General features: G+C 44.2%; 1 protein-coding gene across 3 annotated transcripts in view; it reads right to left on the bottom strand.

Moving 5' to 3' along the window:
* Positions 1-4,972: 4,972 nt before the first annotated feature.
* The window catches only part of hemk1 (HemK methyltransferase family member 1), a 74,088-nt gene continuing 65,688 nt past the window's right edge, over positions 4,973-13,372 (bottom strand). For 2 of the 3 annotated variants that reach the window (XM_033037024.1, XM_033037022.1), the window contains 2 exons: positions 7,632-7,745; positions 6,405-6,703 (listed from right to left, as the gene is read on the bottom strand). In XM_033037024.1, coding sequence (XP_032892915.1) covers positions 6,664-6,703; positions 7,632-7,745 — 154 coding nt within the window. In that variant the 3' untranslated portion in view covers positions 6,405-6,663. Of the gene's footprint in view, positions 5,147-6,404; positions 6,704-7,631; positions 7,746-13,372 lie in introns of those variants that run through there. The other variant, XM_033037023.1, reaches the window with a different exon arrangement.

Here is a 13,372-nt window from a genome sequence, read left to right on the forward strand (position 1 = left end):
GCCTGACTCCAGACCTTACAGGGAAACTGTCTGATTCCCACCCATTGATTTGGACTGCACTATAAATATGTTACCCCACATATTATGCTTGCTGCACATTCCTTATGTCACTCATACTACTGGTCTGCCCACAGGCTTATTAGTGAGCTCTCACTTTCCAGTCAGACTATCTAGCTGAATGCATGGAGACGAAAGCACCTGGTGTTTCCTCCACGGAGTTGCTAATTTAATGACCATGGATTCTAGACACTATTTGTGAGTCTGATCATTCCCTACACTGACTAAATACAAATGAGTTTTCTATCATTAAAATATTCAAAATCAACTCATACAAAAGCCAAGTTTATAACGATGACCCTGAGAAGAGAGAAATGGGAGCCACAGTGACACAGCGGGTAGAACCAGAGGCCCGCGTTTGATCCTGACCTTGGGTGCTGTCTGTGTGGAGTTTGCATGTTTTCTCTGTGACTGGGTGCTCCGGTTTCCTCCCACATCCCAAAGACGTGCGGGTTTGTAGGTTAATTGGCCTCTGTAAATTGCCTCTAGTGTGCAGGGAGTGGATGAGAAAGTGGGATAACATAGAACCAGTGTAAACAGGTGATCAATACTCGACGTGGACTGAGCGGACCGAAGGGCCTGATTCCATGCTGCATCTCTAAACTAAAATTAAACGGTTAACAGTTCCGATGAAAGGTCCCAGACCAGAGAATAAATAGCAAGAGCAGATTAATGCTTCCTGCATTCTTTATGATTTAATCACAGCAAAAACAATGTAAGTGGAATAACACATAACGTAGCCATGATCAGTATGTAGCCTTGGACTGGGGTTTTGATTGTAAGTGCAGGTGGGAGTTGGAATGAGGGCAGAATAGTTTGACAGGAATACCCCAGTGTTTTATCTAACTCATTCACCGAGCGTTTTACGTCTCCCAAAAGATTAAATGGTTGCTCAACACACAAAAGTGGTAATGGGTGAAAATAGAAGGAACAGATGCTGGAATCTTGAACAAAACACAAAGCGCTGGAGTGACTCAGTGGGTCAGGCAGCATCTGTGGAGGGAATGGATAGGCGACGTTTTGGGACGGGACACTTTTTCAAGGTGATTAGTAGCTGGACATAATTTCCCAGATACACAATACAATACAATACCTTTTATTATCATTTGAACCTCACATGAGGTTCAAACGAAATTTGGTTTCTGCAGCCATACAAAAAAAGAACCAAAGAAGATGAGGGACAGGCTTGATGGATCAGCTGATCTTCCAGCTTCCTTTTCCCCCCACCCCTGCAATGAATCTGAAGAAGTGTCCCGGGCCGAAATGTCACCAATCCATGGTCTCTAGAGCTGCTGCCTGTCCTGCTGAGTTACTCCAGCAATTTGTGTCTTTGCCTGTGACCAGTGGTGTGCATCAGGGATGTGCGCTGGGCTCATTGCTTAGATGATTTGACTATCCCTCTTGAAACCCTGCCTGTTCAAATGCATTTATATATTTTCTTTCAGAATCCCCTCAAGATTTGAGAAACCAATTTACAAGGTTTGCCAGGGCTCGAGTGACTGAGATATAAGGAGAGATTGGACAGGCTAGGCCTATATTCCTTGGAACTCGGGTGACTGAGGGGTGATCTCATAGAGGTTTTAGTTTTTAATTTTAGTTTTAGAGATACAGCGTGGAAACAAGCCCTTCGGTCCACCAAGTCAGCGGGTCAAAGGGCCTGTTTCCACAATGTATCTCTAAACTGAACCAGAGCACCTGGAGAAAACCCACTCGGTCACAGAGTAAACGTATAAACTCCGTACACACAGCACCCGTAGTCAGGATTGAACCTGGGTCCTGAGTGCTGTGAGGCAGCAACTCTACAGCTGCACCACTGTGCCGCCCTTTAATTTAATGCCTTGAGGGCAATGTCTTCAGAGTCCATATTGACTCAGGGTAATACATCTGACCTGTGACTAATCCACACAGACAGGAAGTCGCATGTTTCATTCTTCCACTAGAGTTGGTTATACTCAGAAAGCACTACAGACAGAAGCAATGTCACACTGGCCCTCATAAAAGCCTTGCTTAATATTCAATTTAATTGCAGAATGCTTCATGTTTTACTTTTGAAGGATGAGGGAGGGACCTCATTGAAACTTACTGATCGAGTGGATGTGGAGATGATGTTTCCACTAGTGGAAGAGTCTAGGACCAGAGGCCATACACAGCCTGAGAATAAAAGGATGTACCTTTCGGAAGGAGATGAGGAGGAATTTCTGTAGGAGGCAGGTGAATCGGTGGAATTCGTTGCCACAGACATCTGTGGAAGCCAAGTCAATGGATATTTTAATGGTGGAGATTGATAGCTTCTTGATTAGTTAGGGTGTCAGGTTAGCAAAAGGATTTGAGTATAAGAGTATAAGAGTATAAGAGCAGGGAGGTTCTACTGCAGTTGTACAGGGTCTTGGTGAGACCACACCTGGAGTATTGCCTACAGTTCTGGTCTCCTAATCTGAGGAAAGACATTCTTGCCATAGAGGGAGTACAGAGGAGGTTCACCAGACTGATTCCTGGGATGGCAGGACTTTCATATGAAGAAAGACTGGATAGACTCGGCTTGTACACGCTAGAATTTAGAAGATTGAGGGGGGATCTTATAGAAACTTACAAAATTCTTAAGGGGTTGGACAGGCTAGATGCAGGAAGATTGTTCCCGATGTTGGGGAAGTCCAGAACTAGGGGTCACAGTTTAAGGATAAGAGGGAAGTCTTTTAGGACCGAGATGAGAAAATCATTTTTTACACAGAGAGTGGTGAATCTATGGAATTCTCTGCCACAGAAGGTAGTTGAGGCCAGTTCATTGGCTATGTTTAAGAGGGAGTTAGATGTGGCCCTCGTGGCTAAAGGGATCAGGGGGTATGGAGAGAAGGCAGGGATGGGATACTGAGTTGGATGATCAGCCATGATCATATCGAATGGCGGTGCAGGCTCGAAGGGCCGAATGGCCTACTCCTGCACCTATTTTCTATGTTTCTATGTCAGGGTTTATGGGGCAAAAGGCAGGAGAATGGGGTTGAGAGGGAGAGATAGATCAGTCATGATTGAATGACGGAATAGACTTGATGAGCCGAATGGCCTAATTCTGCTCCTAGAACTTATGAACTATGAATTTCCATAGAAATTCTTCCGTGATGAATATCGGTAATTATGATATGGAATAACAAAAGAGAATTGTACTCCACCTCTGATTTTCACCCACTCATGCAGCTATTCGGTTTACCATAATTTATGTGAATACATTTTTAAGGCAAATTTTGCATGTTTTGTATGTTGTCCACTGAGTCAAATTGCTAGCCTGAGTGTACGTGTCTCTTTAGTGAGAAGAATTTATTGTCATGGAGTCATACAGCATGGAAACAGGCCCTTCGGCCCAACTTGCCCATGCCAGCCAACTATACTAGTCTCACCTGCCCGTGCTTGGCCCATGACCCTCTAAACCTGTCCTATCCGTTCACCTGTCCAAATATCTCTTAAATGTTATGATAGCACCTCCCTCAACTACCTCCTCCGGCAGCTCGTTCCATAGACCCACCACCCTGTCTGTAAAGAAGTTACCCTTAATGTTCCTCCCCCCACCCCACCCCACACCTCACTGTGTTTATGAAACAGGAAGATTGAAGATTCTATTCATTTTTAGGTTTAAGGTGAGAGGGGACATTTGTTTTAAAGGATCTGAGGGTCAGGTTTTTCACGCAGACAGTAGTTGTGCACATAGAAGGAGCTGTCCGAGAAATGATAGAGGTGGGCGTGATTATGGCATTTAAAAGACACCTGGACAGGTACATTGATTGGAAACCTGTGGGCCAACTTTTTTACCCAGAGGGTCGTGTGTCCATGGAACGAGTTGCCTGAGGAAAGTGGCAAAGGCATGCACTAATATGAAACTCAAAGACACCTGGACAGAGACATGGATAGGAAAGTTTTGAAGGGGTATGGGCCATGTGTAAGCTAGTGAGATTAGCTCGGTTAGTCAAAATGGGTCGGCATGGATAGGTTGGGCTGAAAGGCCTGTTTACCTGCAGTATAACTCTATGATTTACATGAAAATGGGGAGAAAATCCCAGGGTGGCATTAAATAGGACTTCACCAAGAAATGCCACACTCATTGTGGACTGAACAAACCTCCATTTGTTAAAAAAAAAGATACAAAGGAGTAACTCAGCAGGTCAGGCAGCATCTCTGGAGAATGTGGACAGGTGACGTTTCGGGTCACGACCCGTCTTCAGACTGAGATTCTGCTTGACCCGGTGAATTACCCTTTGTATCTTTTTTTGCAAATCAACATCCATTGGGATCATTGAGCCTCCATTCATGTTGTGGAGATCTATGATTTGATAAGTTCATAAGTTCTAGCAGCAGAATTAGGCCATTCGGTCCATCAAGTCTACTATGCCATTTAATCATGGCTGATCTATTCTTCCCTCTCAACCCTATTCTCCTGCCTTCTCCCCATAACCCCTGGCACCCATACTAATCAAACTACCAATTTAAGAGTAGAAAATGAAATAAATGTGGCTACATCATGCAAACCTCCGTGAGATTTTCTCAATTGTTTCCCGTAGAAAATCCTGGACAGACGGATGAAGGGAAATAATGGCGGTCAAGTGGCTCCTCCTCTTCCTGCAGGAAGTCTCACCGTACTTTTTGACAGTCGTGGCATCCCTTGTACATCAAGGATCTTGGTGTGGAGTAACTCGAAGCAGCAGAACCCATAAGGAACACTGCTCTTCCAGGTGAAGTTGTTATCTATCCATAGGTAACGCTTAATATAAAAACCTAGAAGCAAGGAACTGCAGATGTTGCTTTACAAAAAAAGTCAAAGTGCTGGAGTAACTCAGCAGGACAGGCAGCATCTCTGGAGAGAAGGAATGGGTGACGTTTCGGGTCGAGACCCTTCAGTCTGAAGAAGGATCTCGACCCGAAACGTCACGCATTCCTTGATGCTGCCTGTCCTGCTGAGTTGCTCCTGCTCTTTGTGTCTTTATTAATATAAACCTTTTGGAATTGTACATAAATAATGTTTCAGTCTCTTTTAAGTCCACGTGAGGAGGCAGGAGCTTGGTCCTTTAGTTTGTTTTACTTCCTCTGTAGAATGCAGAAACGTTGCCTGTAATGCAAATACATACATTTGTGTATTACACCAGATATTTCAATGTCATGAGCACACCACATCAATTCCTGGTATTCCTAATTTCCCCCCATGATCTAACGCTTTTGGATAACTCGTTTGCATAATTTTTAAATTAAGGGCGGCACCGTCGTGGAGCTGGTAGAGCTGCTGCCTCACAGGACCAGAGACCCGGGTTCGATCCTGACCTCTGTGTGGAGTTTACACGTTCCCCCTGTAACCGTGTCGGTTTTCTCCGGGTGCTCCGGTTTCCTTCCACATCCGTAAGCCATGCAGGTTTATAGGTTCATTGGCCTCTGTAAAATTGCCCCTAGTGTGCAAGGAGTGGGTGAGAAAGTGCGTTAATATAGAACTAGTGTGAATGGGTGATCGATGGCTGGCGTCGTTTTAGTGGGCCAAAGGGCCATGTTGTATCTCTAAAGTAAAGTAAACTAAATTAAACTAATGTCCTCCCTGCCAGGCTCAAGCTAGGTTGATTATAATAATAATAATAATAATGGATGGGATTTATATAGCGTCTTTCTAGAATACTCAAGGCGCTTTACATACTTAGCAGCATTAATGTACAATGCTTTTGTAATCCAGCATCTGCAGTTCCTTATTTCGATAGCACTCTGATGTACATAGGGATCTTGAGGTCCGTGTGCACAGTTCCCTGAAAGTGGCAACACAAGTAGATAGAGCGGTAAAGGGGCTGTCCCACTGCAGCGACCTAATCTGCAAGTTTAGACGAGTTTGCCCTCGACTCAAACTCACAGCATGGTCGACACATGGTCCTAGGAGGTCCTATGAGGTCACTGGAACTCGAGGGAAGTTCCCGAATACTCATGGCCTCAGCTAGGTTGCAGCGTGTTGAAAAATTTTCTGTAAATAACATTTTGTCGACATGGTTCTTTTTAACATAGTGCAGTGGAGTGGGGTCGCTATTTAGTTACAAGCAGTCGAGGGAATTTTGATTGGCTCATTGGAGTTTTCAGGAAAACCGACCGGTAGGTAAAATGCCCGTTAAACTTTATTATACTTCTTAAAAGTTTCTCCACTCCTTCCCCCCCCCCCCCCTTCTCTCCCCCTCTCTCCCCTTCTGTGTTTCGACGCTGACAGTCGATCCAGCTCGAGGTTTTGCAAGCGAGTGCCCTCGAGCTTGAAGGTCGAAGCCACTCTTCTTAACTCGCGGATTAGGTTGCCGCAGTGGGACAGCCCCTTAACAAAGGATTGTGGTATGCTTGCCTTCATCGGTCCGGCATTAAGAATAAGAGTCAGGAAGATATGTTGCAGCTTTATGGGACTCTGGTTAGGTTAACTGTGAGCATTGTGTGCAGTTGTGGTCGCCCCATTACAGGAAAGCTTTCTTGAACAATATACAGCGGGCCTTACTGGAGAGGGTGCAACACTGGACCTTCTATTAGAGTGATTAGGCCCCCCTGGTTTAATTGAATTTTCTGACGAGGTCATCAAGAGGTTTGATGAGGGCAGTGCGGTAGACATCCATATGGACTTTAGCAAGGCCTTTGATATGATCCTTCAATGTAGGTTGGTCTGGAAGATGAGATTGCATGGGATTCAAGGTAAGGATTGGATCCGGCTCTCTGGTGCTGTGAGAGCCACTCTGCTGCACCTTGCGCCAACGATCCTAAATCTCTCCCCTTTAACCTTATGTGCGCCAGCTCCTCAGCTATTTCCATTGCCGTATTCTTTAACCATGTTCTGCATCTCTTGCAAGCTTTGTGTAAAAAAAGATGGCCTCAGGTTCCTATTAAAATGTTTCCCCTTCACCCTAAACCTATATCCTTTGGGGAGGACATGTACAAGTTATCTTACTTCTGTCTTGTCAATCCAACTCTCTACTTATGTAAAGAACATCTTCTTCTACCATCTAAAACCTGCGCACAGTCTCTTTAAAGTTTTATGGGAATTCTCTACATTGCCTTTATATAACTCCTGCTACGAATACAAGCGTAGTTACTTTTTAATAATGCCGTTCACCATCTGAACTATTCCTTTCATTGCCTTGTAAACATGATTCCACACAGCTCTCTGTTCATGCATATTTTTTTTATATCACATATTCCCCATTCCCCACAGGTCAGAGGTTATGGGGAGAAGGTGGAGAATGGAGTTAGGATTAGAGAGATAGATCAATCCTGATTGAATGGAGGAGTGGACTTGATGGGCCGAATGGCCTAATTCTACTCCTTTCATTTATGTCATTATGACCTTCAATTTTATTATCCACCCTCTTGTCAAAGTGGTTATAAAACTAATAGAAGATGCTGGAGTAACTCAGCAGGTCAGGCAGCATCTCTGGAGAAAAGGAAAGTGATGTTTCGGGTCGAGACCCTACTTCAGACTAAAACAAATTCTTTGCTCTCTGTCTGCCAGTGTGACTCATTGTTGTCCCTGCTTGCTGTTAGTTACACAAAGGGTTTTTAAAGATTCATTTTAAATTACGAAGTCTGATGCTTACTTTCCATAGAGGTCGTGGTGGGTAGCTTGACAGCTGAGCTGCAGTTTGGGGCATTCCTGAAGCCAATGTTCTATCATCACCGGATGTCTGGGATCCACCTCAAGGAAAACCTTCCTAGAGCAAAGAGGAAACTCGATGGTGAGGTCAACTGAAATGCAACTCCAGAGAAGGAAATAAAATAAGTTATTTTGTATTTCCATATCCTCAGGGCAACCAACAATAATGAGGCATTTTTAAGTCGAGCTATTGAGCACACATCCATTAATGGGCTGAGAGGAAAATCCCACAGCGATGAGCTAACAAGGAAGGCACAGTTTTAAATATAAAGTCATAGAGTTATACAGTGTGGAAACAGGCCCTTCAACACAACTTGCCCACACCCATCAACATGCCCCATCTACACTTGTCCCACCTGCCTGCGTTTGACCCATATCTCTCTAAACCCATCTTACCTGTCTAAATGTTTCTTAAATGTTGCAATGGCACCTGCCTCAACTTCCTGCTCTGACAGCTCGTTCCATCCACCCACCACCCTTTCTGTAAAAAAGTTACCCCTCCGGTTCCTATTAAATCTTTCCCCCCTCACTTTAAACCTATGTCCTCTGGTTTCCGATTCCCCTACTCTGGGCAAGAGACTCTGGTCGTCTACCCAATTATTTCGCTCACGATTTTGTACACCTCTATAAGATTACTCCTCATCATCCTGTGCTCCAAGGAATAGAGTCCTAGCCTGCTGAAACCTCTCCCAATAGTTCCCACCCTCCAGTCCTGGCAACATCCTCGTAAATCTTCTCTGCACCCTTTCCTGCTGGACAAAGTCTTTCCTTTTTCAAAGTCTGCCCAAAACTGAACAATCTACAAATTGCAATCTACAATGAGGAAGAAACAGTTTCAGAATAGCCAAAAGTTTAATTTAGCTTTGACTTGTGCTGTTGGAAAAGAGAAAGATTCAATTTGTTGGGTCTTAAAGACTGTGAACTATAGCCTCTGCAGAGTCAACAGAAATCCTCATCCAATAATAATATTGCTTGGGATTGGAGCCAGATAGAAATATATAAGAATGAATACTGGACAGCTACAGATCTAGCAACTGTTTCTTCAATGACGGAAAATAAATCTATTTAGGTTAGTTAATATAATTAGGATATAGGACGGTTAATAAAAGTCCGTAAGTTCTAGGAGCAGAATTAGGCCATTCGGCCCAACAAGTTTACTTTGTCATTCAATCTTTTCCCCTCAACCCCTTCTCCTGCCTTCTCCCCATAACCCCTGAAAAACTTACTAATCTGTCAACCTCCGCCTTAAAAATATCCATTGATTTGGTCTCTAAAGCCGTCTGTGGCAATGAATTCCACAGATTTATCACCCTCTGACGAAAGAAATTCCTCCTCATGTTATTTCAAAAGATACATCCTTTTATTCTGAGGCTGTGCCCTCTAGTCTCAGACTCTCCCACAAGTGGAAACATTCTCTCAGCATTCATTCTATCCAGGCCCTTCACTATTCGGTAAGTTTCAATGAGGTCCTTCTCAATTCCAGTAAGACCAGGCTCAGTGCCGTCAAACGCTCATTATATGTTAACCCAATCATTCCTGTCATCAATGTTGTCATCCTCCTCTGGACCCTCTTCAACACCAGCCCATCCTTCCTCAGAGATAGGGCCTAAAGCTGCTAACAATTAAAAACAAAAGCAGTGGCGCAGCTGTTAGAGCCGCTGCCTCACAGCGCCAGAGACCCGGGTTCGATCCTGACCTCGGGTGCTGTCTGTGTAGAGTTTGCCATTCTTTGGTGTACACCACCAGTTCTTTGTTTCTAAACTTGAGGTAGATTGGGAGATCAGGACTAAATCATGACCAAATGAGAGGCCATTTTAAGTGTCTGATAACAGTGGGGCATCAAGGAGTGTGGAATTACTGCAAGGAAGTGGTGCTGAGGTAAAAGATAAGCTGCAATTTTACTGAATGATAAAGCAGACATGGTTAGCCAAATAAAGGCACAAAGTGATGGAGTAACTCAGCGGGTCAGGCAACATCTCTGGAGAACATGGACTGGCGTGGTAACCAGATGGTGAACTCCTCTTTATGTATCATAAGTTCCAAGAATTTTATTTTTGTTAGCTCTTGGGGTGGAACACAAACAGTTCCCCGTTATTTTTCATTGAATCTTGATGACTTGGTCTGCAGACTTTCATGAGTTCTGTAAAATGAAAACATCTTAACTTTCCAGCGAAAAGGCTCCATTGGACCATTATCTCCTTTGTGATCTTGAACGTGCTATTTAGGAATGTGTCGTTTCGAAACAAATGCAGCCATCTTTCTCAGAATGGGAGTGGGGACATCATTGAAACTTACTGAATAGTCAAAGGCCTGGATAGCGTGAATGTGGAGAGGATGTTTCCACTTATGGCAGAATGTAGAAACAAGGGCAGTCTCAGAATAAAAGAAGGTACCTTTAGAAAGTAGATGAGATGGAATTTCTTTAGCTGGAGGATGGTGAATCTGTGGAATTCACTGGCGGCTGTGGAGGCCAAGGCAATGGGTATTTTAAAAGTGGAGAATGACAGGTTCTTATTTAGTTTAGTTTAGTTTAGTTTAGTTTTGAGATATAGCGCCCTTCAGGCTCACCGAGTCTGAGCCGACCAGAGGTCCCTGTACAGTAGCACTATCCTAGACACTGGGACCAATTTACAATTATTGTTACCAAAGCCATTTAACCTACAAACCTGTACGTCTTTGGGGTGTGGAGACAAACTGGAGCACCCAGAGAAAACCCACAAGGTCATGGGGATAAGATACAAATTCTGTACAGTCGGGCCTCTGGTGCTGTGAGGTATCAACTCTACCGCTGTACCACCGTGCCGCCAGAAAGGTAGGGTGTCAAAGGTTATGGGGTGAGCGCAGGAGAATGGGATTGAGAGGGAGAGATAGATCAGCCATGATTGAATGGCAGAGCCGACTTGATGGGCCGAATGGCCTAATTCTGCTCCCATGCCTGCCGATGTTATGAATAGTGTTACTAGACCTGCTGTGAAAGACAAGGATGCATGGCACTGGAGATTTACCCAGGGAAACCTTCCTGAGATCTGAAACAAGACAACATCTGCCAGAAGAAAGCCTGCCTTCATCCACCTCTTTCTCCAGCTTTCTCCTTCCAACTGCAGGGACCCGACCTGAAACGTCACAGGTCCATGTTCTCCAGTGATGCTGCCTGCATGCATGTGTGGACGTGGCCTCGAAGGACGAGAAGCCGAAGCCAAATAGCCGAATGGAAACAAAGTCGAAACGCCAACGAACCGAAAGGCTGCGTTGGCTAAAAGCAAACTCACCGAATGGCCGCTCTGCTGAAACGCCACCTAACCGAAAGGCTGCATCGCGTACAAGCCAACTAACCGAATGCTGCTCTGCCGAAAAGTCAAATAATGGCTTGTGTGGGAAAATGACCCCGCCCTCCCGTCTCCACCGGCCAGTGATGTGATGGACGCGGGGGTCTGGAAAAATCGCTGATAAGTCCCGCCCCCCGGCGACGTCATGTCCGTTTTTTGACTTTTCGGCAGAGCGGCCATTCGGTGAGTTTGCTTTTAGGCTCCGCAGCCTTTCGGTTAGTTGGCTTTTAGGCGTCCTGCCCTTTCTGTTTGTTGGCATTTCGGCTTCGTATGCTTTAGGTTATTTGGCGTTTCGGCTTTGTATCCATTCGGCTATTTGGCTTTAACTTCTTTGCTTTGGCTTCTCGTCCTTCGACACCACGTCCGGGTACCGCCTGCCTGACCCGCTGAGTTACTCCAGCACTTGTGTCTTTTTATTTCCGTTCACAAGCATCTGCAGTTCCTTGTGTCAATTAATCAAGGCACTGGGTGGAACATGTTTACTGAGATGTTGGACTGGTGTAAAATCTGAGGAGAGACCGACTGGACTTCATAAACACAGCAAAAAAATTGGCACAAGTTTAAAATTGTAATTATATCTGACTAAACTGTCTAGCTACTGAATAACATTAACAAGAGATCTGGTGTGTGTGGGAACAGTCAAATAGAAATCTTTCATTCAGGGAAAAGCTACGAACTGGAATAAGAAGAACATGTAGTACTGGAAAGGTTCAGCAGATTGAAGACAATCGGTGTAAAATGAGAAAGGAGTTGAGAAATTCAACTCCGTGGCACTGAAGTAGAATCGTGATTATCGGAAAATCAGCAGATACTGGAAATGTAAAATAAGAAGAGAAAATGCTGTGAACATTGGTGGCATCTGTGGAGTTATTATCAGTTTGCAAATCCTTTGTTTGATCTGAAAACAAAATATTTCTGACCTGAAACGTTTCTTGTGTGTCTTTCTCTGCAGGTACGACAAGACCTGCTGTTTACAACTGTTTCTGAAAAATAGATCAGCCAAGAGCAAATGGCGGAGCAGACTCGATGGGCCGAATGGCCTAATCCTGCTATGTCTTATGAACTTTACGGACCTTATCTGATCTGATGGATAGAGTGCAAAGCAAAACTTTTCACTGTTTCTCAGTACATGTGACAAAATAAACCTGAACCTAAAGACATTTTGAATTGGGTTAATTGCTCCAAAAAGTGAACGTCTGCCATGTTATAGAGTCACAGAGTTATACAGTGGAAAAAGGCCCTTCGGCCCAACTTGCCCACACTGACCAACACGTCCTGTCTACACTAGTCGTACCTGCCTGCGTTTGACCCATATCCCTCTAAATCTGTCCTGTCCATGTACCTGGCAAACTGTTTCTTAAACATTGCGATAGTACCTGTCTCAATTGCCTCCTCTAGCAGCTCGTTCCATACACACACCACCCTTTGTGTGAAAATGTTACCCCTCAGGTTCCTGCAGGGCCGGATTTAGATGAAGAGAGGCCCTACGCTATTCCACTTGTGAGGCCCCACCCAATCCCCTACCCCCACGACGAGAGGAAGATGGAAGAGTCCACCAGATTGACACCGATGTGCAGCCGAGCGTGGCCATTGAGATAAAGGCTTGAAAGCTGCATTTTTTATTTATTGCCAGTGCTAGTGTCGAGTTATCGGCCTAAAACACAGTTTTTCTGAAATGGAGGGCAAGGAAAATTACTGAGGTGTTGTTTAGAGACTACAGTGCGTTGTGACAGCATATGTAAGAAAGGCCTATGACAGTCAAAATTATTATACACCAGGCTCGTACGAAGCTTTTCAAAAAGGGGGGTGGCATGGCAGGATTACAAAAAATGTATGTGAAATAAGTGCACGCAGCGCATATCACAAGCGTGAAGCTTAAAGACCCTTGCGGCCGGGGTCCAGGGCCCGCTTAAGGGCACTGTAAGCCCTGGGGTTTTAGATGCTCTCTGGTGCTTTTTGAGCCTTATTTTGGAGCATTTTTGCACCAATATTTCAGAAATAATTTTGGTTGTGTCAAGAGTAATGAGTGGTTGGAATGGGATGATTGGGGTCATTGTTGTATACATCTTTTTTAATCAAGAATTGAAGCTGTCCTTGTTTTAATAATCAAGTTGTACTGTAAAATGTTACAAAGGAGCATGCAAACACTGCAAATAAAATACTGTAAGTTTTTGCAGTAAATAAACTTTTTTTTAGAAAATGTTTTGTGTGTTGATTTGAATGCCTGTTACTGTTCGACTGTGTTAGTGTGTGCACATTAAAAATATGATGCAAAATGAAAGTCGCAAACTATGGAATACATATTTTTCAGTAGTGTTATCAAGGAAAAGAAAGCAGTTCCAATTGTTTGATATTATGT

The sequence above is a fragment of the Amblyraja radiata genome, chromosome 18 (assembly GCF_010909765.2).
Source record: "Amblyraja radiata isolate CabotCenter1 chromosome 18, sAmbRad1.1.pri, whole genome shotgun sequence".
NCBI lineage: Eukaryota > Metazoa > Chordata > Chondrichthyes > Rajiformes > Rajidae > Amblyraja > Amblyraja radiata.